Source organism: Schistocerca cancellata, chromosome 6 (genome assembly GCF_023864275.1).
Source record: "Schistocerca cancellata isolate TAMUIC-IGC-003103 chromosome 6, iqSchCanc2.1, whole genome shotgun sequence".
Lineage (NCBI taxonomy): Eukaryota > Metazoa > Arthropoda > Insecta > Orthoptera > Acrididae > Schistocerca > Schistocerca cancellata.
In genome coordinates this window covers 146457414-146484488 of record NC_064631.1, presented here as the reverse complement: position 1 = coordinate 146484488, position 27075 = coordinate 146457414, and the positions used below count along the sequence as shown (strand labels likewise).

Below are 27075 nucleotides of genomic sequence, written 5' to 3'. Positions count from 1 at the left end.
AATACCACAACAACAACAACAACAGCTGAAGCGTAGAGCAACCCGAAGCTCTCCGATCATCTGTATGTTCGTTGACTTCAATAAGGCATATGATTCGGTCGATCGTCGGTCCCTCTTTAACATCTTAGAAGAACAAGGACTTGATCGAAAGACATTAGGACCCATCAAGGAAACACTCACGGGCACGAAGTCAAAAGTGAAATTCATGGGCGAATTGTCAGAGCCCTTTGAGATAAAGACCGGTGTGCGACAAGGCGATGGGTTGTCACCACTGCTCTTCAACCTTGTTCTGGATAAAGGCATCCGAGAATGGGAGAAAGAATCGAGGACCCAGGACCACTGGAAACCTATTCAACTCGGACGAAAGAATGATGACATCAGGGTCAGTTGTTTAGCTTTCGCAGACGACCTCGCGATACTAGTGGCCTGCGAAAATACAGCGATATAACAGACTGAAGTCCTCAAGGAATGCGCTGAGGAAACTGGACTACAAATTTCATTCGATAAGACCAAGTTCATTTGCACTAAACTCGACATTCAGGAACTGAACACAAATACGGGCAGATCAAACGAGTTCCACACTTCAAATATCTCGGTGAGATCATAGAACCAACAGCGTTGGAAAAGGGAAGCATAGAACGTTCGGTTACAAAAGCTCAACCGAGCAAATGGGAGAACGCGTGAAATCTACAATAAGAAATGTATGTCCATTCATACAAAGATCAAACATTATAATACAGTGATTAAACCTGAATTGCTGTACGCGAGCGAAACCTTGGTACTTAATAGAAAAGGCGATCTGGAGAACATCATGATCATGTGGAAAATGCTGGGACCAGATAAAACAGAAGAGGGGTATAGACTCAAATCGCGCAAAGCAACGGAAGAACTGTCCAACCTTGCCTCAGATATCAGGAGACGAAGGGTGAAATTCTATGGACAAATTCATAGACTCCCACCTTCAAGGTTAACTCACAAGATTTTGACATACACTGCAAAACTGAAGAACATTCTATGGATAGAAGAAGTCAAATATGAGGTGGGAAAGTCACAGATAGGAACATCGGACATAGTAGACAGGAAACTTTACCGTCAGAAGATAAATAGATGGGTAGTAAAGCCAGAGAATGAATTCCTTAAAAGATCAGGGAAGGTCAGAAGAAAGGAAGAAAGCACATAGCGAAATAATGAAAGCTATATGGGCTAGCAGAAAGGCAAATAAATGTAATTCGTGATCCGACAGGGTCCATACAAACACACACACACACACACACACACACACACATATATATATATATATATATATATATATATATATATATATATATATATATATATATATCGCAGAAGAAGCTGAATAGCAGAGTCGCAGTAGTGTAGCGATTATAATACTGGACTGTTGCATGGTGGGTCGTCCAATATTCTAAATGTCCGGCCTCAGGTGTGTCATGGAATTTCAGTAGAAGATCTCTTTCCTACTGGATCACAGTTTTTCTTGCAGTGTAATCCATTCACTACCTTAAATTGTCCTTTCACATCCTCTGACCGATTTAAGGCAAGCATAATTTGAGATATCCTGGCGTCCTTCCTCTGCTCAGCAGAGAGATCCTGGAGTGCTGCGAGACAGTCACTATCTTCATCAATGTGTTGATGGTCTTGCACAGGGTTTCTTGAGAGACAGTCGGCATCTTGGTGTTTTCTTCCACGTTCATACACTATGGTAATGTCATACTCTTGAAGACTAACTGCCCACCTGGCGAGTCGTCCTGTTGGATTCTTAAGACCGGTCAACCAACAAAGTGTGGAAGAAAACACCAAGATGCCGACTGTCTCTCAAGAAACCCTGCTTCTACGTGACAATGTATATAGTGGATGTTATACGGTAGAGCTTAGTTTCTATAACACTTAGACACATTAATCATGCACCTTCAAACGAAACATCATCCTTGAACAACATATTTGCACTGAAGTGAGTGTTGACCGACAGATGAATGAAACATTCGCGGAAGTGTACTCTTGCAGGAAAATCAGCTGCTGATGGGGCCTGCACAAGCTGTTCGTGGAAGGATACAACAGGTTCTCGTGTAGCACTCTCCAGACAGTCAAGTGCTCAGTATTACTTCTGTAACTAATTGTCGTACGCTGACACTAAGATTGTCGTCAACTGCACGAAGAAGTCCCTCCTCTAGCTGAGGTGTCGTCCTTCAAGACCTTCCCCAGTCATGACTAATAGGCTCCCTAACACATTGATCAACTGCTTCAAACAGCCTCCTCTCGGGGCACTGTCTTTCTGTAAATCTGTCGTTCTGCTAATCCGTACAACAAATGGGCATCTGCCTACTCTGTATTTGAAAATACTACGCCTGCACTGTACCGGAAATCAGGTCCACGATAAACACTACTCACTTGATGCTACGAGCTAGTAGAGCAATGAAATTAGTCACATGCCAACACAAGCAATGAAGTGAATTGCTTTGTAAGCTTCTATTCAATTTATTTGTATATGAAATACTAAATATTTTCAGACTTTTCTCCTCGTTTAACGTGTCCTTAAAACATCGTATTCAACGGCTGAACAATAGTGACTGGTTGGCCTTGTACTGCGATTGTGAACAGTGTCGTGAAACAAAACTTTAATCTTAGTGAAATGCTGAGTTTGAAATAATGGAAATGAATCTAATCAAATTACAATAAGAAACTAATTGTGTACTCAGTGAAAACTATTTAACTGAAACACAGCACTGAAGTACGTTATGAATGTTACGTAACATGAAGTACAATGTTTAACGTCGTCCATAAAACGAAATGCTGCTCAATTCGGAAGAAAATACCTGTGTAAGATTACCTTCACTGTTCAGTGTAAATTAATCTTCTTAGTTAGCACAATACATGAAAATCCTGACTATGCACTGTTTGTTCACAAGAATGTAAAGTGAGATCTATCCTGAAAGAAAAGTAACTTACCCTTGCGCAGCATGCTGTTTTGTGTCTGGTGTACTGACGTTCTCGAAAGCAAATTGAAATCAGCAAATTCAGCAGCTAAAGAAAATTAATAATCCACTACTAAATCCTTTTTTTTAGTTATCAGAAACAGTTTGTGGCTGCGAGTGGCGTAAGGTGCAATCTACACACTACAAAATGTTTAAAATTTTATTAAGAATGATGGAGGAGGGTATTACCTTAAAGCGTTTTTGAATAATAAAACTCTGATTATCGTGAAAAAAAAAACTGTACAATTTAAGAAGACCGTAACAGTTACGAAATTCACTCATTACAAAAAATACAGATATTGAGACCAATTATGTTACTTGTGAAGTAATGAAAACAAAGAGATCAAATTAACATTAATCATGAATATCATTAGTTATGTAAAGGAGAAAGATTTCCTTCAATTAATAGTTCTGAGAAACAAACATTTCATCGTTATGCGTGTACTGTTTACCTTGAAATATTCCTCCAAAAATCTTCTCCAGCCATACAGTTGAGAAAATATCTTTACAAACAAGTTTTCACCTCTGTAATAAAGTATTCCAGATAATTTCTCCCAGATTCACAAATATCAGAGATCTTTCTCTTAAACTCAAGTGCACGCTACTACGCCTCTAGTAAGAACGCCCTAGTGCTGCCCAACTAACTTGCGACCAAGAGCGCCACAGATTACATTAAACAGGTAGTCAAGGATCTTATCCACTACTCGTGCAGGGAGCTTATACATCTTTGTCCCAGTAAAGTAAAGCTGAAATCATTGCAGTGGCAGAAAACATATGAAAACCTTACAACATGTCAATGTTATCGTCATGTAATTGGAACAACGAACACTGGTAGTGAACCTCAGAATTACAACTTACTGTACATTCCAAGCAAACATAACCATGCGGGTATTTTGAACGGTACATGTAAGAAAACGGGTCATATGACAGTGGTACGTTCTGTTTATGTATGTTTCCCATGATTAATGTGATGGTGAAGAGAAGTAGGTTCAAAAATGGTTCAAATGGCTCTGAGCACTATGGGACTTAACATCTGAGGTCATCAGTCCCCTAGAACTTAGAACTACTTAAACCTAACTAACCTAAGGACATCACACACATCCATGCCCGAGGCAGGATTCGAACCTGCGACCGTAGCGGTCGCGCGGTTCCAGACTGAAGCGCCTAGAATCTCTCGGCCACATCGGCCGGCAGAGAAGTAAGAAATGAGCTCGAACATAGAAACAAAGCATTTACGGAACCATACCCATATAACACATTTTATTCCTCTATGTTTGAGGACTGTTTGCTGAAAGTTTGGCCATGACTTTTTGTTGCATTCGCTACAGTTTCATTAAAAATATCGTCCTCATAATTGAGCAGCTATAAGCGTTAAAGATTTCTTGTGTTTGTTAGAAAGTTCTCCACATTCTTCGCAATAACTTTGCGAAAATTACGGTTCGATATATAAGGGGCCGTCAATTGAGAAATAGGTAAACAGTTTATTATTTCGAAACTAATCACCATAGCTGTTAATACATTTATCCTACTATGACATAGTCAGTGCCCTCATGGACAAATGTTTACGGTTGCCAACTGTAACGGGACATCCTCCTCTAGCATTACTTTTCCTCAACAGTAGTTGTCGATACCAGTAATACACTCCTGGAAATGGAAAAAAGAACACATTGACACCGGTGTGTCAGACCCACCATACTTGCTCCGGACACTGCGAGAGGGCTGTACAAGCAATGATCACACGCACGGCACAGCGGACACACCAGGAACCGCGGTGTTGGCCGTCGAATGGCGCTAGCTGCGCAGCATTTGTGCACCGCCGCCGTCAGTGTCAGCCAGTTTGCCGTGGCATACGGAGCTCCATCGCAGTCTTTAACACTGGTAGCATGCCGCGACAGCGTGGACGTGAACCGTATGTGCAGTTGACGGATTTTGAGCGAGGGCGTATAGTGGGCATACGGGAGGCTGGGTGGACGTACCGCCGAATTGCTCAACACGTGGGGCGTGAGGTCTCCACAGTACATCGATGTTGTCGCCAGTGGTCGGCGGAAGGTGCACGTGCCCGTCGACCTGGGACCGGACCGCAGCGACGCACGGATGCACGCCAAGACCGTAGGATCCTACGCAGTGCCGTAGGGGACCGCACCGCCACTTCCCAGCAAATTAGGGACACTGTTGCTCCTGGGGTATCGGCGAGGACCATTCGCAACCGTCTCCATGAAGCTGGGCTACGGTCCCGTACACCGTTAGGCCGTCTTCCGCTCACGCCCCAACATCGTGCAGCCCGCCTCCAGTGGTGTCGCGACAGGCGTGAATGGAGGGACGAATGGAGACGTGTCGTCTTCAGCGATGAGAGTCGCTTCTGCCTTGGTGCCAATGATGGTCGTATGCGTGTTTGGCGCCGTGCAGGTGAGCGCCACAATCAGGACTGCATACGACCGAGGCACACAGGGCCAACACCCGGCATCATGGTGTGGGGAGCGATCTCCTACACTGGCCGTACACCACTGGTGATCGTCGAGGGGACATTGAATAGTGCACGGTACAACCAAACCGTCATCGAACCCATCGTTCTACCATTCCTAGATCGGCAAGGGAACTTGCTGTTCCAACAGGACAATGCACGTCCGCATGTATCCCGTGCCACCCAACGTGCTCTAGAAGGTGTAAGTCAACTACCCTGGACAGCAAGATCTCCGGATCTGTCCCCCATTGAGCATGTTTGGGACTGGATGAAGCGTCGTCTCACGCGGTCTGCACGTCCAGCACGAACGCTGGTCCAACTGAGGCGCCAGGTGGAAATGGCATGGCAAGCCGTTCCACAGGATTACATCCAGCATCTCTACGATCGTCTCCATGGGAGAATAGCAGCCTGCATTGCTGCGAAAGGTGGATATACACTGTACTAGTGCCGACATTGTGCATGCTCTGTTGCCTGTGTCTATGTGCCTGTGGTTCTGTCAGTGTGATCATGTGATGTATCTGACCCCAGGAATGTGTCAATAAAGTTTCCCCTTCCTGGGACAATGAATTCACGGTGTTCTTATTTCAATTTCCAGGAGTGTATTTTTGGATTTTGGACAGGTCAGTATTATCTCAACTGCTTTTCTGAAAACTTTCATATAATTTTATACACAACTTGTTATATTTCAAGCTAAAATTTATGAAAAGGAATTACTTTATTTTCGATGTTACAATCGATAAGTGCTTAGCCCTGAAGTAGAGCTAAAATTGTTTTTTTAGAAACATTTGAAATTACGAATTATTAAAATTTCTATTATTCATTACGCAATCTAGTACTGTCTACTATATTTATTTCTGGATTCATTTATGAAATAATAATCGAAATTAATAGAAATTCATTAGTCAAGAGACATTGTAAACTCTTGGAATATTGTTATTACCGCAGAGTGAAGTAGTAGTAAGCATGCCTCTGATGTGATCGGATGTATTGTTTCTGTATTTTGGACGCAAAATGTAATTTTGCTTTGTTAATGTGAAAATTCAAAAGACGTATAATATAGTAAAATGTGACAAAATGTACTAACGTAAAAACAAAAATTCTGCAACAACAGTCTTCAAAATTATTTAGATCAATTCAACTATGAGGACCTAAAGTGTGAGAAGTTCAGCTTCAAGAATCAGACCGCTAGACAAGAAGAACTGGGACCAACTGTACAAGGAAAGATAAGTAAACTGGAGAGTTTATTGTTATCTTACTCGTCTCCAATCTTCAGAAAAGACTTTGCTTATTGTGGGCAATAGCTAGAATTAGAAAGGTGGGGGAGATTACACTACGAAAGAATGATTGTATTCAAGGGTGCACCTCTTCTGCCGAAGCAAATCGACGGGTCACGAATGCCTTTCTTCAAGACTCCAAAAATATGGCAATCACGTGGTGAGAGATTGGGGCTGTGGGCAGGCCCACGTGTTGCCAAGGTTGTTTCGATTACGCTGCAGAAGTTTCGCAGGGAGTGCAGTCCCGATCTCTCTCCTGAGTACAGTCTTGGTTCTGTAGGCAACCGAAAACATTTGGCCATGAAGGCATTGACTGTGTTGTCAATGGATTAATAGTTATAGCGATTACTTTCGAACTACTAAACAGTTTATTTACTTATTTTCTATCTGTCTCGTTTTCATTTGACTGCCTCTTATAGTTACCCGTTTAGGATATATTTTGTGTGGCCTTACTGAAAAATCGATTTATACATTTGGGATGAATAATAACGGTAACACAGAACCCTAAACTTTCTGAATAATAGCGTAGAAAGATTAAAATCTGAATACACATTTGCATGTTACATTTTGACGTAGAGGGACAGAAAACGGAATCAGAGGAAAAGACAATGTTGTGGTTGGCAGGAGAGCCAACACCGTGTTACTAGAGGAAGCCGAAAGGCACGCGTTTTAGCTCACGCAGGCTGACGTGAGGTCTGGAACAGGACAAGGAAATTAGAATTTAGAAAAAAACGGACGTAGCTGGTGGAATACGTAACTTTAATCCATTAATGGTGAACGTCGCTCTTGACGGTACATTATTCACAGTATCAATAGTAACTGGTAATGGCGCCTTGCTAGGTCGTAGCAAATGACGTAGCTGAAGGCTATGCTAACTATCGTCTCGGCAAATGAGAGCGTATTTCGTCAGTGAACCATCGCTAGCAAAGTCGGTTGTACAACTGGGGCGAGTGCTAGGAAGTCTCTGTCGACCTGCCGTGTGGCGGCGCTCGGTCTGCAATCACTGATAGTGGCGACACGCGGGTCCGACGTATACAAACGGACCGCGGCCGATTTAAAGGCTACCACCTAACAAGTGTGGTGTCTGGCGGTGACACCACAGACAATATGTTGAAATGTTTTCTGAAAGAGGTGTGCTGTGCTGTGCAGTGTTGCTCGGAATAACGGTTTCCTAATTATGTTTCAGAGTCACAACCATGGCCTTGTTTCTGGAGTCGTGGCTCACGGAGCTGTTGGTAGCCCTGTCACTGGTGACAGTGGCGGTGTACATGTGGTTCTCCCACAGGTACAAGTACTGGCAGAAGAAGGGCGTGCCTTACCTGGACCCACAGTTTCCGTTTGGAAATGTTTACGAAAGTTTTGTGGGCAAGCGGCCACTGCCACTGATCATCAGCGACGCTTATCGGCAGTTTAAAGGTAAGATCGAAGATGTACCGTGCAAGTGTTCGTTCATGCTTACTTTATTAAGTTACCTAAAATTATTGTTTGTAAACATGCATGTCACTAACTGATGATCTGAAGTTTTGAATTTTACGGGACGTAAAAAGATAATGTTTTGTATGCGATACATTTACACTCCTGGAAATTGAAATAAGAACACCGTGAATTCATTGTCCCAGGAAGGGGAAACTTTATTGACACATTCCTGGGGTCAGATACATCACATGATCACACTGACAGAACCACAGGCACATAGACACAGGCAACAGAGCATGCACAATGTCGGCACTAGGACAGTGTATATCCACCTTTCGCAACAATGCAGGCTGCTATTCTCCCATGGAGACGATCGTAGAGATGCTGGATGTAGTCCTGTGGAACGGCTTGCCATGCCATTTCCACCTGGCGCCTCAGTTGGACCAGCGTTCGTGCTGGACGTGCAGACCGCGTGAGACGACGCTTCATCCAGTCCCAAACATGCTCAATGGGGGACAGGTCCGGAGATCTTGCTGGCCAGGATAGTTGACTTACACCTTCTAGAGCACGTTGGGTGGCACGGGATACATGCGGACGTGCATTGTCCTGTTGGAACAGCAAGTTCCCTTGCCGGTCTAGGAATGGTAGAACGATGGGTTCGATGACGGTTTGGATGTACCGTGCACTATTCAGTGTCCCCTCGACGATCACCAGTGGTGTACGGCCAGTGTAGGAGATCGCTCCCCACACCATGATGCCGGGTGTTGGCCCTGTGTGCCTCGGTCGTATGCAGTCCTGATTGTGGCGCTCACCTGCACGGCGCCAAACACGCATACGACCATCATTGGCACCAAGACAGAAGCGACTCTCATCGCTGAAGACGACACGTCTCCATTCGTCCCTCCATTCACGCCTGTCGCGACACCACTGGAGGCGGGCTGCACGATGTTGGGGCGTGAGCGGAAGACGGCCTAACGGTGTGCGGGACCGTAGCCCAGCTTCATGGAGACGGTTGCGAATGGTCCTCGCCGATACCCCAGGAGCAACAGTGTCCCTAATTTGCTGGGAAGTGGCGGTGCGGTCCCCTACGGCACTGCGTAGGATCCTACGGTCTTGGCGTGCATCCGTGCGTCGCTGCGGTCCGGTCCCAGGTCGACGGGCACGTGCACCTTCCGCCGACCACTGGCGACAACATCGATGTACTGCGATGGAGCTCCGTATGCCACGGCAAACTGGCTGACACTGACGGCGGCGGTGCACAAATGCTGCGCAGCTAGCGCCATTCGACGGCCAACACCGCGGTTCCTGGTGTGTCCGCTGTGCCGTGCATGTAATCATTGCTTGTACAGCCCTCTCGCAGTGTCCGGAGCAAGTATGGTGGGTCTGACACACCGGTGTCAATGTGTTCTTTTTTCTATTTCCAGGAGTGTATTTTCTGTAAATGTGCAATTTACGTTTTAGTTCTTTATTTATTCCACTCCTCAAGCATTTGTCCGAACTTTATGCCATTGTCGTAATGTTGTAACGACACCATTAATTTATTTAAATATTTTTTGATTGGAGTTGCCACCTTTGGCAAGTCAGAAGTAGGCGCACTTCAGACAAAAGATAGCACACAATATATTAAATGAGCAGTTCTCACTAACGTTCGTCAGTTTTTTATCCTCACATCAAAGTAACACATGAAAATAAAAAAAATATTTAAAGGCTAATAACGTTTCCCTTAGACAGTGGCGAAAATCAGTGTGCATGGTGCCGGAACTTACAGGCTTACTTGTTGCGTGGTGTGGGGTCCTTTTCAAGTTTCTACTCATGTAGAACATGCTGATAAAATTCTGTGCATCTCATATAGTAGTGTGTTTTAACAAGAAGTTCCTTTTCCCACAGATTTCACCTTACGTTTGTTTCACTCACCTATCCACAAGTCTTTCATCAGGGCCAACACTCGTTCTACTTGTGCGTTGCTCGCATGAGTATGAAAACGAGGCAGCGAAACAATTACCTAAAGTCGATTGTATTTAACACATTTTGACTGTGGCTAACACAAATAAGATGATAAACTTAAGAATATGAAATCTAAAATCATGCAGTATGATGTAAGAAAAAGTAAATTTAAAAAGTAGGGTCTTAAGGGTGCCCCGTAATACTGATGTAGGGACACGGAACAATTATAGAAAAATTGGTACGATCCATACAAAATCGGGACAAGTGCCAACACAGTTTACGATTGTTTCCAATCACGGGCGTTAAATTTCAGTAATAACACAGTTTGTGTCGGATTAACCACAGCAATGAGAGTCTAAATAAAAATTCCGTGGAAAATTTAAGTTACCAGTACAAAAATTACAACTACGGCCCTAGATTTAGCATCTGACTGCATTAATAAATGTTCCGCCGCTAAGGACGCCGCTAGCAGAACAACTGAACACCAAGGACCAAATAATTGTCGCAGCTTCTCGCAGCGATTTGAAAACTGCACTCTACACAAAATTGCTGAAAATAAAATGATAATATTTGATTATCAGTTCACCCAGTAAAATAAAACCATTGATCACTGAACTATTTGCGCCTCGTAAAACTAACTTTCCTACCAGCTTGAGTAATGCTGATAAACGTAGTAGTGCTGGCCTGGCGCAATCGTAAACACGTCAGTCCAGAATGAATACAATACAAAGACTGACTATATTAGAACGCCATACATGTCTTGCTTCTTCATTGTTCGGCTCCAGTCGTTGTGGCCGCGCGGCTCTAGGCGCTTCAGTCCGGAACCACGCGGCTGCTGCGGTCCCAGGTTCGAATTCTGCCTCGGGCATGGATGTGTGTGATGTCCTTAGGTCAAGTAGGTTTAAGCAGTTCTAAGTTATAGGGGACTGATGACCTCAGATATTAAGTGCCATAGTGCTCAGAGCCATTTGAACCATTGTTCGGCGCCTACACAGCATCCACATTCTGTGTCCTGCATGGAGCGCGAATCTGGGTGGCGGCTCGGACGTTCTTTGCAGTGTACCTGGAACAAATATTTTTTCAGAATTGTTGATCTTTTCCCACTTGTCGTCTTCTTTCGTCAATCAGCAACAGTGATATTTATTATCCTAACTGTTACATTGAAAATTACTATTTTAGTGTGGAAATAAAAAAAAACTTACGTAACTGGACCGTTACGATCAAAGAGACAGAGTTTACATAGAGATGCTGTGGCACGTTATTTAGCGCTCCCTGCGGTGCCACACTGTACCATTATCCGCCATATTTTTAGAAGTCATTGTGTTCGTGTGACTTAAATTAGGAAGCCGCGCGGGGTAGCCATGCGGTCTAGGGCGCCTATCCACGGTTCGCGCGGTTACCCCGGTCGGAGGAACGAGTCCTCCCTCGGGCATGGATGTGTGTGTGTGTGTGTGTGTGTGTGTGTTGTTGTTGTTAGCATAGGTTAAGTTAGGTTGGTTCTAGTTAGATTAATTAGTGTGTAAGCCTAGAGACCGATGATTCAGCAGTTTGGTACCTTAGGAATTCACACACATTTTTGAACACATGTCTGCCGCTAGTGTAGATCTTGCGTGCAAACATGATAACGTTGTGTTCAGTCTTGGCATACAGTATATCTGACGCGGGACGAGGGTACCAGTCCGGTATTTACCCAATAGGATGATGGAAACCACATGCGTGCCTCGTCCCTACCTGATGAGGTAGACATGAGATCTAGATGCCGCAATGTTTCAGACTACAGTTACCTGACCCCACTGCAGTCTTGCAGACCAAGGATACTGTATTCTGTAATTCCCGTTTACTAAACGAGCGATTCTACTCTTCAGACTCGCATGAGTTTAGATCCAACCAGACCTATCGGCTAATTTCTGTCTCCGTTGGAACGCGCGCACAAGCTTGCCATTGGGTACTGTTTGGCGGAAGTATTTCGCCGTCAACTTGGCTGAAGTTTCAGGGGTAGTGATGACAGCGCCAGTAGGTGCATTACTTTTTCCAATAATTAACCTCATTGATTCACTTATCGCCAATGATGGTTGGTTGGTTGATTGATTTGGGGGATGGACCAATCAGCGAGGTCATCCGTCCCATCGGATGACGGAAGGATGAGGAAGGAAATCAGCCGTGCCCGTTCGTAGCAACCATTCCGGCATTTGCCTGAAGCGATTTAGGGAAATCACAGAAACTCAAAATCAGGATGGCCGGACGCGGGTTTGAATGCGAATCCAGTGTGCTAACCACTGCGCCACCTTGCTCGGTGCCAATGATAGTATGAAATTATTAACGGATTTCAGAATTACTGTGGCAGCTGTTCGGCTCGCTATGATAGTGCCCCGATCTTTTGCTTAGCTATTGGAAATGCTGCCGAGTTTTCTCCAGATGGATCGAAGTGGAGTCTATGCAGAGCCGTCGGTCCCTGATAGCTGAACGGAATTTCTTTTTCCAGCATGTGATCTGACGTCTGTCGGATTTGACAGGAGGCGTCACCAGTCTTCTGGATGATTTCAGTGGCGTGTTCTACAGTGTATTCGGTACCGATAGGAGTGGCCGTTATCGCTAAAGCAACTGGTTTTCGGTTATTCTGGATCTTATCGTCCCCAGTTAACCTGACCAGTACAACCGCTCAAAATAACCGGTTTCTGAAATAACCCATTTTAGGTTTTTTTTTTATTGCTATTACTTTCAGTTCGTAAAGATGGTGAAGGAGTAGAAATCACGATCTGGTATATGGGACTGAGGCTGCGGCAGAAATCGGTCTTATTCTCCGGTAAAGATGACGAATGTGAGGAGGACACGGGCGAGGCGACAGTGAAAGCGAAAGGCCACAAGCTGATGACTTCCCTGCATCGTCACTTTTCGATGATATCTGTTTTTCATCTTTTAGCGAACATAACATGAAGGATTCAGTTATGTTCCTAAATTTTATCACCTGAATAACATATACATGTACCCATCAAATTCACCTGCTTTTTGGGTGTTTGGTGGTTATTTAGTTCCATGTTCTATGGATCATTTGCGCAATAAGTCGTAATTATGTGAGACTTGTTAGTTTACATTAACATCATAAGTTAATTTGTAAATTTGGCTACATGCTGAACATTTATAAGTTTTTCATCTTTTGTTTTATTATTATTATTATTATTATTATCATTAAATATGCAGATTTAAGCTAGTAATTCGTACCCACCATCTCCAACGCATTACACTAATAGAAATTCTTCTACGGTATAGGAGGAATTGTCAAGGATAAACTTTTTCAGTTTGTTTTCAATTTTTACTTTGCTGTCTGTCAGACGTTTTATATCACTGGAGCCGACCGCGGGTGGCCGAGTGGTTCTAGGCGCTACAGTCTGGAACCGCGTGACCGCTACGGTCGCAGGTTCGAATTCTGCCTCAGGCATGGATGTGTGTGATGTCCTTAGGTTAGTTCGGTTTAATTAGTTCTAAGTTCTAGGCGACTGATGACCTCAGAAGTTAAGTCGCATAGTGCTCAGAGCCATTTTATATCACTAGATAAGTGACCAAAAATTTTAGTTGCAGCATTGTTCACCCCTTTTCGTGCTAAAGACTGCCTTAATGTGGAGTACTGAATGTCAGTTTAAATAAGTACATCATTGTTTGTTTTCTCCTTGCGCGATATCACTAGTTCCATGTGCCTCCTTCCGCATATAATTTTTTAAAGCACTTCATTGCTACCGCGCTTCGTAAAATACTTTCAAACTGTGGATGGTATCACTCTGCAGTGCAACTGATCTCTGACGCAGACTGCGACAGACTACTGTATAAACCAGGCGGGCGGAAGTGTTGCACGCTGCACGTAACAATGCACGCATACCGTTCAAAATGGTTCAAATGGCTCTGAGCACTATGGGACTCAACATCTGAGGTCATCAGTCCCCTAGAACTTAGAACTACTTAAACCTGTCTAACCTAAGGACATCACACACATCCATGCCCGAGGCAGGATTCGAACCTGCGACCGAAGCGATCGCGCGGTTCCAGACTGTAGCGCCTAGAACCGCTTGGCCACCCCGGCCGGCACGCATACCACCTAATAGGCCACGCCTCAAGGCAACAGGTACATTCTGTTTGCAAATATGCACCGATAGTTACGTCATGTGTTTGTTGATAGTTTCTAACTCTACGCCTTGTTGATAAAATACTGCTAATCACTTTTCCCAATCCCTATAATAGTCTAATATTTCAAAGTAGTACCAATTTTAGGAAGAAACATTACTCGTTTAAAAATATTATTTAAAAAACAAAAATTTTAGCACGGCTGCTATGACAAATCGATATGCCGGTTTTTTACCCAGTCATTAAAAAAAATTAAATAAACCTATTATCACAGAGACCGTACAAATACCGAAAAATAACAGCTATTCAGAACTAAAATACTGGTATCGGCTTTAACGGTCGATTTTTCCCATCCCTGGGTGCTGATACCCTGCATGTAAAGCGTCAGTTTAGGTATCCCGGCGGTAGTAACTTATGTTCCTGTAAGCCTTAATGACACAGGAAACCGCAACATCTCTGCTACTTTTCAAAGAAATAGTATCTGGTAACACAGAAGAGCAGAGAGACAGGTCAAAGTATAAGCAGAGGAACCTCGTGCTTTGAGAGCCTCTCAAGGCTTCAGACATCTGCAGATGTAGTTCATTACTTGGTTCATTTTTGATCCGTAATGATCTACCGCTGTGAGGAATCTAATGAACTCGGTGCCGACGGAATATTAAATTTAATCTTGTTTTATCAAAAACTGACATTTTGAGCCCGTGGTTGTGTACAAAATATGCCGGCCGGAGTGGCCGAGCGGTTCTACGTGCTTCAGTCTGGAACCGCCCGACCGCTATGGTCGCTGGTTCGAATCCTGCCTCGGACATGGATGTGTGTGATGTCCTTAGGCTAGTTAGGTTTAAGTAGTTCTAAGTTCCAGGCGACTGATGACCTCAGAAGTTAAGTTCCATAGTGCTCAGAGCTATTTGAACCATTTGTGTACAAAATATAGTTTGACTCTTACATAGAAGATTACAGCAACCAGCCACTTTTTGCAATGCTACTTATTTATTTAAACAGCGCCATTACAGGTTTCGAACTGACAGGTTCATCTTCAGACGGCTAGTTCACGTCTTACATTAGATTTCACTTTTTGTTTCCCCAACTAACGAAATTTCCGTGGGGTGGTGGTGCCTTACAACCAAAACAAGATATGAGACATCGTCGTTTTAACTGTAATTGTGCCCTACAGCAATTTCAAGTGATCTAAAAAAATTATTATTATTAAAGGGAAGATGTTCGGTTACACTATACAGCTTTCGCTGCTGCAAGATGATAAGTAGCCTGGACTGGAACAAAATGAATTCCTCATCGTAAGTAACCGAAACATCTTCCCTTTAGTAATAATAATATTTTGTTTACATCACTTAAAATCGGTGTGGGGCACAATTACAGTTAAAAAACTTTGTCTCACATCTTGTTTCGGTTGTAGGGCACCACCACCCCAAGGAAATTTCGTCAGTTGGGAAGAGAAAAGGCGAAATCTACTGTAAAACTTGAACTAGCCGTCTGAAGATGAACTTGTTGGTTCAAAACCGATAACGGCGCTGTTTAAATAAATAAATAGCATTGTAAAAAGTGGCTGGTGCTGTAATCTTCTATGTAAGAGTCAACATATAAATTTAATCTTCCTACTCATTCATTCCCTAGGGTGCACAGATTGTCACATTGCTGTAACAGTGACCTGGGAAGAATTATTTCCCGACTTCCATAACCTGAAGAGGTAGAAAATTGTGCCGTTCCAACAGTGAATGAACCCCAAACCCCTCCCCACACATACACACAAAAATGTAATACAGTATCATATTTCTTGTAGGCAATCGATTCGGTGGAATATACATCGTCACCCAACCAAATTTGGTGACAGTGGACCCTGATTTCATCCGTGATGTTCTTGTGAAGGATTTTGGGGCTTTCCACGACAGGGGGATAAGAGTGGACGAAAATGAACCTCTGGGCAAACATCTCTTCTTGTTGGGAGGCAGCAAGTGGCGGCGGTTACGTGTAAAGCTGACACCGACGTTCACATCGGGGAAAATGAAGATGATGTTCCAGGTGAGTGAAACAGAGCGCGAGCTGGTAAAGTGTCGGAGTGTTCTGGCAATGTTGTTGAGTCGTTTGGTGAATGACGAAAGCCTGTTTAGTTCGTTCTGATACCACATGTATGAAAATGCCTTGTATGGTCCGAGTGCTTTATCCTTGGCCTTTGCGTTTTTACACAGAAGGCTTCTATTGCGCACGAAGCTATGTAAATATAAATTTCAGCCAATTACATCGAAACGACAATAGTTATATTATACCTGTGAGCAACGATTGGCAAAAAGGCAATACCGGTCGAAGTCCAGACATGACTCAAGGCAAGTGCATCCCTTCCCGCAACCCCTCCCCTCCTCCTTATCATCCTTCTACTCTATCTCTCCAAAATATGACGGACTGTGATTTTAACACTTCTCCACTAAATCTGAAGTTATTTTAAGGAACATTTTGTAAGTTAGGTAAGTCTTCCGACACTACTGGCCATTAAAATTGCTACACCACGAAGATGACGTGCTACAGACGCGAAATTTAACTGACAGGAAGAAGCTGCTGTGATATGCAAATGATTAGCTTTTCAGAGCATTCACACAAGGTTGGCGCCGGTGGCGACACCTACAACGTGCTGACATGAGGAAAGTTTCCAACCGATTTCTCATACACAAACAGCAGTTGACCGGCGTTGCCTGGTGAAATGTTGTTGTGATGCCTCGTGTAAGGAGGAGAAATGGGTGCCATCACGTTTCCGACTCTGGTAAAGGTCGGATTGCGGTTTATCGTAATGCAACACTGCTGCTCGCCATGGTCGAGATCCAATGACTGTTAGCAGAATATGGAATCGGTGGGTTCAGGAGGGTAATACGGAACGCCGTGCTGGATCTCAACGGCTTCGTATCACCAGCAATCGAGATGATCTTATCTGCATGGCTGTAACGGATTGTGCAGCTACGTCTCGATCCCTGAGTCAACAGATGGGGACGTTTGCAAGGCAACAACCATCTGCACGAACAGTTCGACGGCGTTTGCAGCAGCATGGACTATCAGCTCGGAGAACATGGCTACGGTTGCCCTTGACGCTGCATCACAGACAGGAGCGCCTGCGATGGTGTACTCAACGACGAACTTGGGTACACGAATGGCAAAACGTAATTTTTTCGGATTAATCCAGGTTCTGTTTACAGCATCATGATGGTCGCATCAGTGTTTGGCGACATCGCGTTGAACGCACATTGGAAGCGTGTATTCGTCATCGCCATACTGGCGTATAACCCGGCGTGATGGTATGGGGTGCCACTGATTACACGTCTCGGTCACCTCTTGTTCGCATTGACGGCACTTTGAACAGTGGACGTTACATTTCAGATGTGTTACGACCCGTGGCTCTACCCTTCAATCGATCCATGCGGAACCCTACATTTCAGCAGGATAATGCACGACCGCATGTTGCAGGTCCTGTACGAGCCTTCCTGGATACAGAAAATGTTCGACTGCTGCCCTAGCGAGCACATTCTCCAGATCTCTCACCAAATGAAAACATCTCGTCAATGGTGGCCGAGCTACTGGCTCGTCACAATATGCCATCACTAGTCTTGATGAACTGTGGTATGGGCAGCTGTACTTGCACACGCCATCCAATATCTGTTTGACTCAATGCCCAAGCGTATCAAGGCCGTTATTACGGCCAGAGGTGGTTGTTCTGGGTACTGATTTCTCAGGTTCTATGCACGCAAATCGCGTGAAAATGTAATCACATGTCAGTTCTAGTATAATATATTTGTCCAATGAATACCCGCTTATCATCTGCATTTCTTTTTGGTGTAGCAATTTTAACGGCCAGTAGTGTAGAAGATAGACGAATTTTATTTAGTGGTAGTTGTGGGACATCCTGCCAAGATACACTGATGAGCCAAAAGATTATGACCGCTGCTGACCGCGAGGTTGGATGCCGTCTAGTGACGTTGCGGTCACGAGACACGCTATGAAAAGTACGTAGGCGCTGCAGAGACGCATGGGGGATCGCTCTAGCAAAGATATGGGCAGAAAATGGAGAAGCGACTTTGTCAGCCTATTATTACGCAAAGTCTGTGAACGAGTGTCTCGAAATCGGCGAAGCTGGACGTTTTAACGTGCTACTGTCGTTAGTATCCACGGAAAGAAGTAGAAAGACAGTGAAATCCATTAGGCGCTCAATGACTGGACGTCTCACAACTCTTCGCAGGACGTGGCCTTCGGAGTAAAAGTAGGATATATGGTGATCTGTGGCATCTCTGCCGAAATAGCACAATGCTGGTGCACGCACAAGTCTCCCGGAGCTCACGGTTCATAGTACACGGTTGAACGTGGAGCTCCGCAGCAGACCACCGCTACGTGTTCACATGTCGATCCAACGTTATCGTCTATTACGAGTGCACTGGGAGCGGAACCGTTGGTATTCGACCGTCGATCAATGAAAACGTGTCGGCTCTTCGGACGAATCACAGTTTTGGAACACTATATCTACAGTCGTCACCACAAATACCGTCCTTGAGGTGAACGGCGGCTCGAAACGAGCAGTGCGTCATGGTCGCAAGTTGGTGGGAACAGTAGTGTGCTACGGGAGACGTTCTCCTGCTCTTGCAAGGGACCTGTGATAGTAATTGAAGACACGCTGACAGCTGTGAACAACTTGCATCCCTCTATGCTTGTTTTTTTTTCCCCGACGGCGATGTTATCTTTCAGCAGTATAACTGTCTGTGCTATAATGCTACAGTGCCTTGTGGAACACTATAGTGAACTCACGTTGATGTCTTGGCGACCTAATTCGTCTGATGTAAACCCTATGGAAACCATCTGGGTCGCTTTCGGGCGCTATAACAGCGTACGCCAATCAGCGGCCCGTTATATACCTCCACAAATCTACAAACAAACTGTCGGATTCGTGATACGCAGAATCAGTGATATATTTCGTTCCAAAGACGAACAAATAGGCTGTTAAGCAGGTGGTCATAATGTTTTGGCTAACCAGCGTATCTTCACTTGATGTACCTTTTCACTATCAGTATTCTTTTTTTCTATAAAATGTACACAGTACCCTACAGAGACATCAATAGTTCAACATTAGGAATCATATACATGAGTGCACATTCATTCAGCAGTCATTCAGAGCTTATTAAATGTCTTGCATGTAACGCGGTGAATTTTAAGACTGGATTTAAAAAAAATCCTATCGAGCAATTGCTATTCCACTAAAAAGCACTGTCTCAAAAACGTTTTGGATTACTTTACTAGATTACTTAATATTAGCACAGCAATACTATATTATTTCACATAGCTAAGTAATTTGAAGAGAGCTGTTGTCAAACGTTCCAACTGCCAAATCTGCCATTTGTCAGGAGAATCAAAAAACAGTATATCGCTTTTTGTACATAGTTTATTCGTATCTACAAAGTTTAGAAGTTTGGGTCTCGTACAGTAATTAGTTTCCGTATTATAACGTGTTAAATAGGGAAAGTTTAATTATAACTAACCGTTACTACTGCTAAACCATATGTGTTCAGCTGCACCTGTACATGAAGTTAGTTTCATCTTTATAGCACATGTTAGGGAACCAAAACTTATCTGCATTATCAAAGTATATAAATCTTTGTTGTATAACGTTGCAAAACGTAGAAGTCTCTACTGCTGGTCTAACTTACAGCTTAAAGTGCACTTATCAATGAGAGTTGTTTCATCTTTGTGCCAAAGCAAACAGGGTCATTCCACAGGTAAATTGTTTATATTATTTGTCAAAGATTCATCTTAGTTTGGCTAAAATCGACATCAGAGTCAGTCAAACAGTATAATGACCACCATACTAGGGTATTTATTAACTTTATTTGCAAGACAGAATATTGTCATCTTCTTGTAATGCTAAATTATGCTGTGACACAATGGAGATTGCGTGCCACTTTGTCTCCATACATCACCATACAATAGCAGACTAACAAACCTCACTATAAATATCGATACAGGAAAATTCTAACGAATTACTCCATATATCGTCATGCTAAAGCAAATTTCTAACAAAAAGCATCATACATTACTATGTTACATGGAATTATAATAAATTAGGCCAATGATGGTCGGATTTATTGTCAAAAGCTCTCTCAGTTCAACTAAAATATAACACTTGCCTGAGCCAGGTGATGGGCACATCACATATAGGTTGGAGCCTCTTGCACTAGTATAGGAATCTTATACCAGGAGCTTGAGAGTTTGTGAGGCATAATTTGACAGTGGGTGTCTGCTAATGAATCTTGAAACAGTATTGGAACACCAGGAGCTGCCGTTGTTATGCCATATCTTTACACTAGCCATCAGCACTGGATCACAAATAGCATACTTGGTTACAGATATGCCCAAACAAAAATGTAACAAACTTGTCCATCATCATAATTTTATAGCAAAATGGTAACAAAATGCTCCATGTAAAAGTATTTGTCATCTTCTTTTGACAATGCAACTATTATAGTCAGTCCATGCTAGGACATTAACTTGATCTTGCACTATCTGTTGATAATGCTAACTTAAATTGTTTTACAGTGCAGACTACATGACAGTTCACCCTCTATACATCACTACCTTACAGTAAAATTGTAACAGATTACCTCATATGTTGTCATGTTACAGCAAAATTGTAACAGACTGCGCAATATATCGCTATTTTACAGCAAAATTCACCAGATGACCCCATCATCACCACTGTTACACGAAATTGTGACAAATTGCCCCATATTTCACAAACACATGGTGTATACTATTGAAGCAATGATGATCAGTTGAGATGGTGGCTATCATGAACTTGAAGGCATGGTAAATACTAATGTGGGGAAACTATGGTAAGCTGAAATATGGTGACTCCCATTACCCCATATACTATTGGGGCAGTGATGATCAGCTGGTATGGTGACTGCTAGTTCCATAAATACTATTGAGCGAATAAATGGTAACAAAATATTTCATGTAAAAAATTTTTTCATCTTCTCTTGGTAATGCAAATATTATAGTGATTCCAGGCTAGGATATTAATATGATCATGCAGTATGTGCTAATAACACTAACTTACACTGTTGTACAGTGGAGACTACATGACAGTTCACTCTCTATACATTACTATTTTACAGTAAAATCGTAACAGATTGCCCCATATGTTGTCATGTTACAGTAAAATTGTAACAGACTGCACCATATATCGATATTTTACAGCAAAATTCGACAGATAACACATACATCACCACCGTCACATAAAATTTTAACAAATTGCCCAGTACTACACAAACATATGGTTGATACTACTGAAGCAGTGATGATTAGTTGACATGGTGGCTACCATGACATTGAAGTCATGGTAAATATTAATGTGAGGCAACTATGGTCAATTGAATTATGATGACTGCCATTACTCCATATACTGTTGGGGCAGTGATGATCAGCTGAAATGGTGACTGTTATTTCCACAAATACTATTGAGCCAGTAATGGCAAGTTGACAGGTTGCTAATGGTCCCCCAATAATATTTGGAACAATGGAAGTCACTCATTGTCAACCAACCATCATTTCACCACAGTATTAAATGCTGTAATAGTAATCATTATGGCAACTCCTCATAATTGTCCCAATAGTGTTCACCATGCATTCACAGTGTAGGACAACAGCCTAGCTGCAGAGGATGGATACACCAGTCCCCATCAGATCATCGAGGTTCAGCACTGTCGGGCGTGGCCGGCATGTGGATGGGTGACCATCTGGGCTGCAATGCACCGTTGCCATTTTTCGGGGTGCACTGGGCCTCGTGATCCCAACTGAGCAGCTACCCGACCGAATAGTAGCGGCTCCAGTCACAGAAAACCATCATAACGACCGGGAGAGCAGTGTGCTGGCCCCCACGCCCCTCTTATCCGCAGCCTCATCTGAGGATGACATGACGGTCGGATGGTCCCGATGGGTCGCTTGTGGCCTGGAGACGGAGTGCCTATTCGCAATGTATGGGACAATTTTTTATAATTCTGTGTAACAGTGGTTAGGTATAGGGCAATTAGTTGAACTTTTCTGTAACAGTGGTGATGTATGGGGAGAATTTGTTCAGTTTTGCTGTACCATAGTGATCTATAGCGTAAATCGTTACAATTTTTGCTGTAACATTGACCCCTAGGTGCCACGAGAGGCCGACCTGTTTAATTACATTGGAAATTAATAATGAATTTGTTTGCGTTAACGTTCTTGGATTCCTGCACGTGGTTTTCCTTGATGGAATCTATTTCTAACTCTCTAGATTTGAAAGTTGACGGCTTATATCTGGCACCCAATGATAAAAAGGACTGATACGAGGGGACGACTACCGCACCACACCTGTGCAGTATTCCAGTATGGATCGCGCAAGTGTGCTGTAAGCGTCCTCCGTTAATATCCTCTTAATGAATCTAAACCTGCCATTTGCCTAACCTGCAACCTACTTTATGTGATTATAACATACATCTACAAAATGTTGCTCGCAAGTATTTGACTAAACTAACACATTAAACAGTTTATTCCCATTTAGGAATGCCTGGGCCCCACTTACAGCCCCTTCGAATAATTGGCTGGAAGAAACGTAGTTCAACGACAGCCACCTTTAGTCTAATGACTCGAGAATGAAACCTGCAAAAAATTTTTTAAATTTTAGGTTTCGTGAAATGTATAACCTTACGTTTCCCTGCGTCAGGCTTTATAGAGTTTGAAACATTTCAGCTTTCATTTGATCAGGTTCTAACTGTATAAATAGAATCTTGCAGTGTAAAGTTCCTCTTTGATACACGTAGAATTTGTGAAAGTCTGAGTTTGTAACTAATACTGCCAATCAAGTCGAAATATGTAATCGTTCCCTTATACTGTCATAGGCCACCTCATATATTATTTCTATGACAAAGACTCTCCATCCAGGTTAATATGCTAGTTCTGTCTTTCAATAAATTATGAATCCAATTACAGCCTTGCAAGATACCTAGTATTTTCTGTAGAAGATGTCGGTGTTCTATTGAGAAAAGGTTTTTAAATATTCTAGTAACAGCAGAACTATTTCGTTACCTTTATCCATGGCTCTTAGAATACCGTAAACGAAAGCGAAATTGAATAGGATGGTACGTTTTTTTGGAAATCGATGCCGGTTTGCGCGAACGTGATTATTTTGTTCCTTGTTAGTGCCTACGACTGAACAAGCTTGTGAATTCCCTTAGACTGTCTTTTTTTTGTAGGTAAGTGTGATATGTGCTCTGCACTCTGTTTCATTTGTTGGGAAGAGCTCTTTCTTCAAGAGATTTGAACCAGATTGTGGTCAGAAGTAAATTAAGTTCAGAAGAGTCTGATACAGACTCCGGTAGGCCTTGTCGAGTGTGAAACATTTCTACTGTTTGAGGTACCGATCGCTACTGGAACGTCTTTGAAGTCGTGTAGCAACAAACAAGACGTTTTAGTAGTTTTGTATTCCTTACTTTTGATTATAGTACCCAGAATCCATCTGCATGGATGCTCAGAGATATCGCTGCTATTTAACACTAAGAAAGATAAAAATTATGAAAAAAAGTGGTCAGCGAGGGGGAGTGCAATGCGAAGCGTTTGGGTTAGATTCCCGACCGTGTCGGAGACTTTCTCTGCTTGGGGGCTGAGTGTTGTGTTGCTTTAATCATCATTTCATCCTCTCCGACGCGCCCGAATGCAAGCCCTAGCCACACGAACATTTCTTTTTGCCACATTGAAACCTCAGGTACACCATGAAGCGGTGCAAATAAACTGAACATAATATCGATATGGTGCAGTTTCATTCCGGTTAGATGGAAACGCCCACAGCAGAACGCATCTGAATTTTAAAAACGCTGCCGAGCAACTGCGGTTGAATAAAATATTATTCGCAGCGCTCAAAATGACGACAAAGATAACCCCAAAAAATTGTCATCAGGCAAAAGTTACGTTTTAGTAGTGGATACAACATAAGCAGTTGTTGCTGTGCGGCTATCTATACTCCACAAGCTGCGAAACTAAAGAATAACCTTAAAAATGGCATATACTGGTAAGTAATATAATGAGTAATATAATTTTTAATATATATATATATATTAAGAAATATATATACGGGAAAGCAATAGTTGGTGTCCCCATTTCTTTGAACATACACACATATATATGTGTGTGTGTATGTAATAAAATGTATATGTGTAATACAATGTATATATAACGTGTTCAAAGAAATGGGGACACCAACTATTGCTTTCCCGTATATATATTTCTTAATGAAATTTGTGATGATGTATCTGTTTTTAAAACCAACTATTCAGTTCATCGAATCATTACTGGAAATGTACATAATCCATTTAAAGTTTTAAAGTTACCGTTGTCTGGATAGAAGTCCGTAGATGGGAGCGGTCATTTTCAATAACCTGCCTGCCAACATAAAAACTATGGCTATTAAAAATAGTGTAGTTTAAGAGAAAAAAGGAGAAAATTTTTCATGGCTAATTCCTTATACTCCTTTGATAGTTTTGTTACTAGAACCAATTAACGTATGTATTAACAGTAATAACAGTACTATTTTACTTAGGCACACCTGCAGAGCAGTAATACGATGTGTGTAACTAAGTCTTCTAAAGTGCTTTGTGTTTGAAGTTGCAGGCTACAGTAGGGTCAGAATCATGTAATGCATTTCACTGTAATTACATTTATTTATTTGTGACAGGTTTGTCATTAAATTTTAAATGAAAATATTTCTCAGGTTTCTGATTAATCCACATTCTTGAGGACCATTCCATGTAGTGTCTGTATAAGAAATATTAGTCCATGTTTTTAACATGTGTTTTGTAGTTTCGTTTTCTTTTACACGTTCATCATCCTAGAGGGTACCCCCTGTACGGATCTCTGAATCTGAAGGTAAATCTAATATAATTTAAACTTCTTTGACAAGTTAACACCACTTTGTCTCATTTTTATGTCAACAGACACGTGGAAAGTTCCTGAGTATTTGCAGTCACATGTTGTATTGTTAGTCTCAACAAAACACTTGTGCCACTGATAAATAGTCATCTTATTTTGATGTTCTTTAACATAAAAGTGCTGTTGTAGCTTGTGCTACACTTCGCTTCTACTAGCCGACACATAGAGCAAATACTTTCGCGACCAGTTACAACAATGGTTCAGAGACAGAAATAAGCTTGGAATCCTTACTGCTCGTTTCTATTTCGAGTAGGCTTTCCTGCCAGTATTATTTGTACGATGACAGTGATACGCAACAGTATGAATAGGTTTATTGATGAGATATTGGGAGTTATGTACAGGGTGATTCCGTGATGATGTTACAATCTATTAAGAATCATTGAGGAGGAGGGTAAATGTTGTATACGTGGCGTCTGTACTTTTGGACATTTCCAGAAAGCAGACACAACGTGTACGGCGCCGGCCGCGGTGGCCGAGCTGTTCTAGGCGCTTCAGTCCGGAACTACGCGGCTGTGTGATGTCCTTAGGTTAGTTAGGTTTAAGTTGTTCTAAGTTCGAGGGGACTGATGACTTCAGATGTTAAGTCCCATAGCGGTCAGAGCCATTTGAACCAAATATAATTACGGCGATGATGGGCAACGACTCATTCAGTGCAGAAGCACACCAACCTCGAACTCTCACGGGAATCAGCGAAATGCAGTGAGTAATGAGGCTAGCGAGCAGGTGCACGTTATCAGCAGTGTATCGTATAAGTTGAGAATTTGGGCATGGCGGGGGGAAGGGGGGGAGGGGGGGTGAGCTTGCTAGGGTAGTCCGTACCGTTGTGGTGACCACTGTGTTCGGATGGCGTAGTGATCAGCGCAGCATGAGATCCGGGTTCGAATCCTCCTTCTGTCTTAAGGGTAAATGTACCGATCTGAGCTAGGGGACCCTGCTCCAGTAATGTCTGTGTCGAAAGTTGTCAGTGAAAAAGTCCTGATATGCCCGACAGTGGCCCTCCCCTGCTGCAAGCTCTTTGCTTTTCATATTTTGGGAGGAGGCCGTATGGGCCAAAACAAGAAAAAAGTGTTCCACAGTAGCAACGATGAAGTGCTCATGTCTAATGAACATGCTATAAGCACTTGTTCAGTAGAAGAGATGCGTTTCACAATAGCAAAGATGAACAAGTGCTCATAGTTCTTAAGGTATCCACTTTAGAGCCCATGCTTACTGGATATTTTTGTCTAGCTTCAGTCCATACTACCTCCTCCCAAAATTGGAAAGCTCAGAGCTTGCAGTAGAACATGCCCACCGTTAAAGGTATCACAACGATTATCGCTTGTAACTTTCGACTTCACCGTTTCCGCACCGCGCTCCCTTATATCAAATAACACATTTACCCCTCTCAGTCATCGCTTATAGTTTATAACATGATCATGGAATCACCCTGTATGAGTTGACCGAATGCTATGTAAAGACGACACAACGAATGTTGTGCTGAATACTTTTGCATCTGTACACAGGCGCCTACCAGAAACTGGATTCTCCCTTATGTGTTAGGTGCTTAGGTGATAGCATATTACAGGCTTTTTCACTGTTGGGGAAGTATTTTCACAGAATCAATGGTAACTAAGGTAACAAACCGAATAACTCGTAATTACATTATTACTCCGCAACGAGCCATTGGAAACCTCGGACGGCTCGTACCGAACCACTCAAAAGATATCCCTGAAAAAGTTTCAAAATTTTGTCGGTGTAGCCATGGTGTTCACCGTTCAGATACAGCCTCCGGTTCGTACCTACTTGTGGTAAATCTGCCGAATGGATAAGGACTCGTAATGATTCCTTAATTTGGTAATTGTATGACCGTGTTGTCGCCATCCGCAAGTGGCCGTACAACATCGGAAAC

The 27075-nt window shown here is 42.8% G+C and overlaps 1 protein-coding gene across 1 annotated transcript in view; it reads left to right on the top strand.

The window, feature by feature from the left end:
• LOC126191508 (cytochrome P450 6k1-like) overlaps positions 1 to 27075 on the top strand; it is a 121791-nt gene that overhangs the window by 16149 nt on the left and 78567 nt on the right. The window contains exons 2-3 of the mRNA XM_049932403.1: positions 7912 to 8141; positions 15994 to 16232. Coding sequence (XP_049788360.1) covers positions 7922 to 8141; positions 15994 to 16232 — 459 coding nt within the window. The 5' untranslated portion in view covers positions 7912 to 7921. The remainder of the gene's footprint in view (positions 1 to 7911; positions 8142 to 15993; positions 16233 to 27075) is intronic.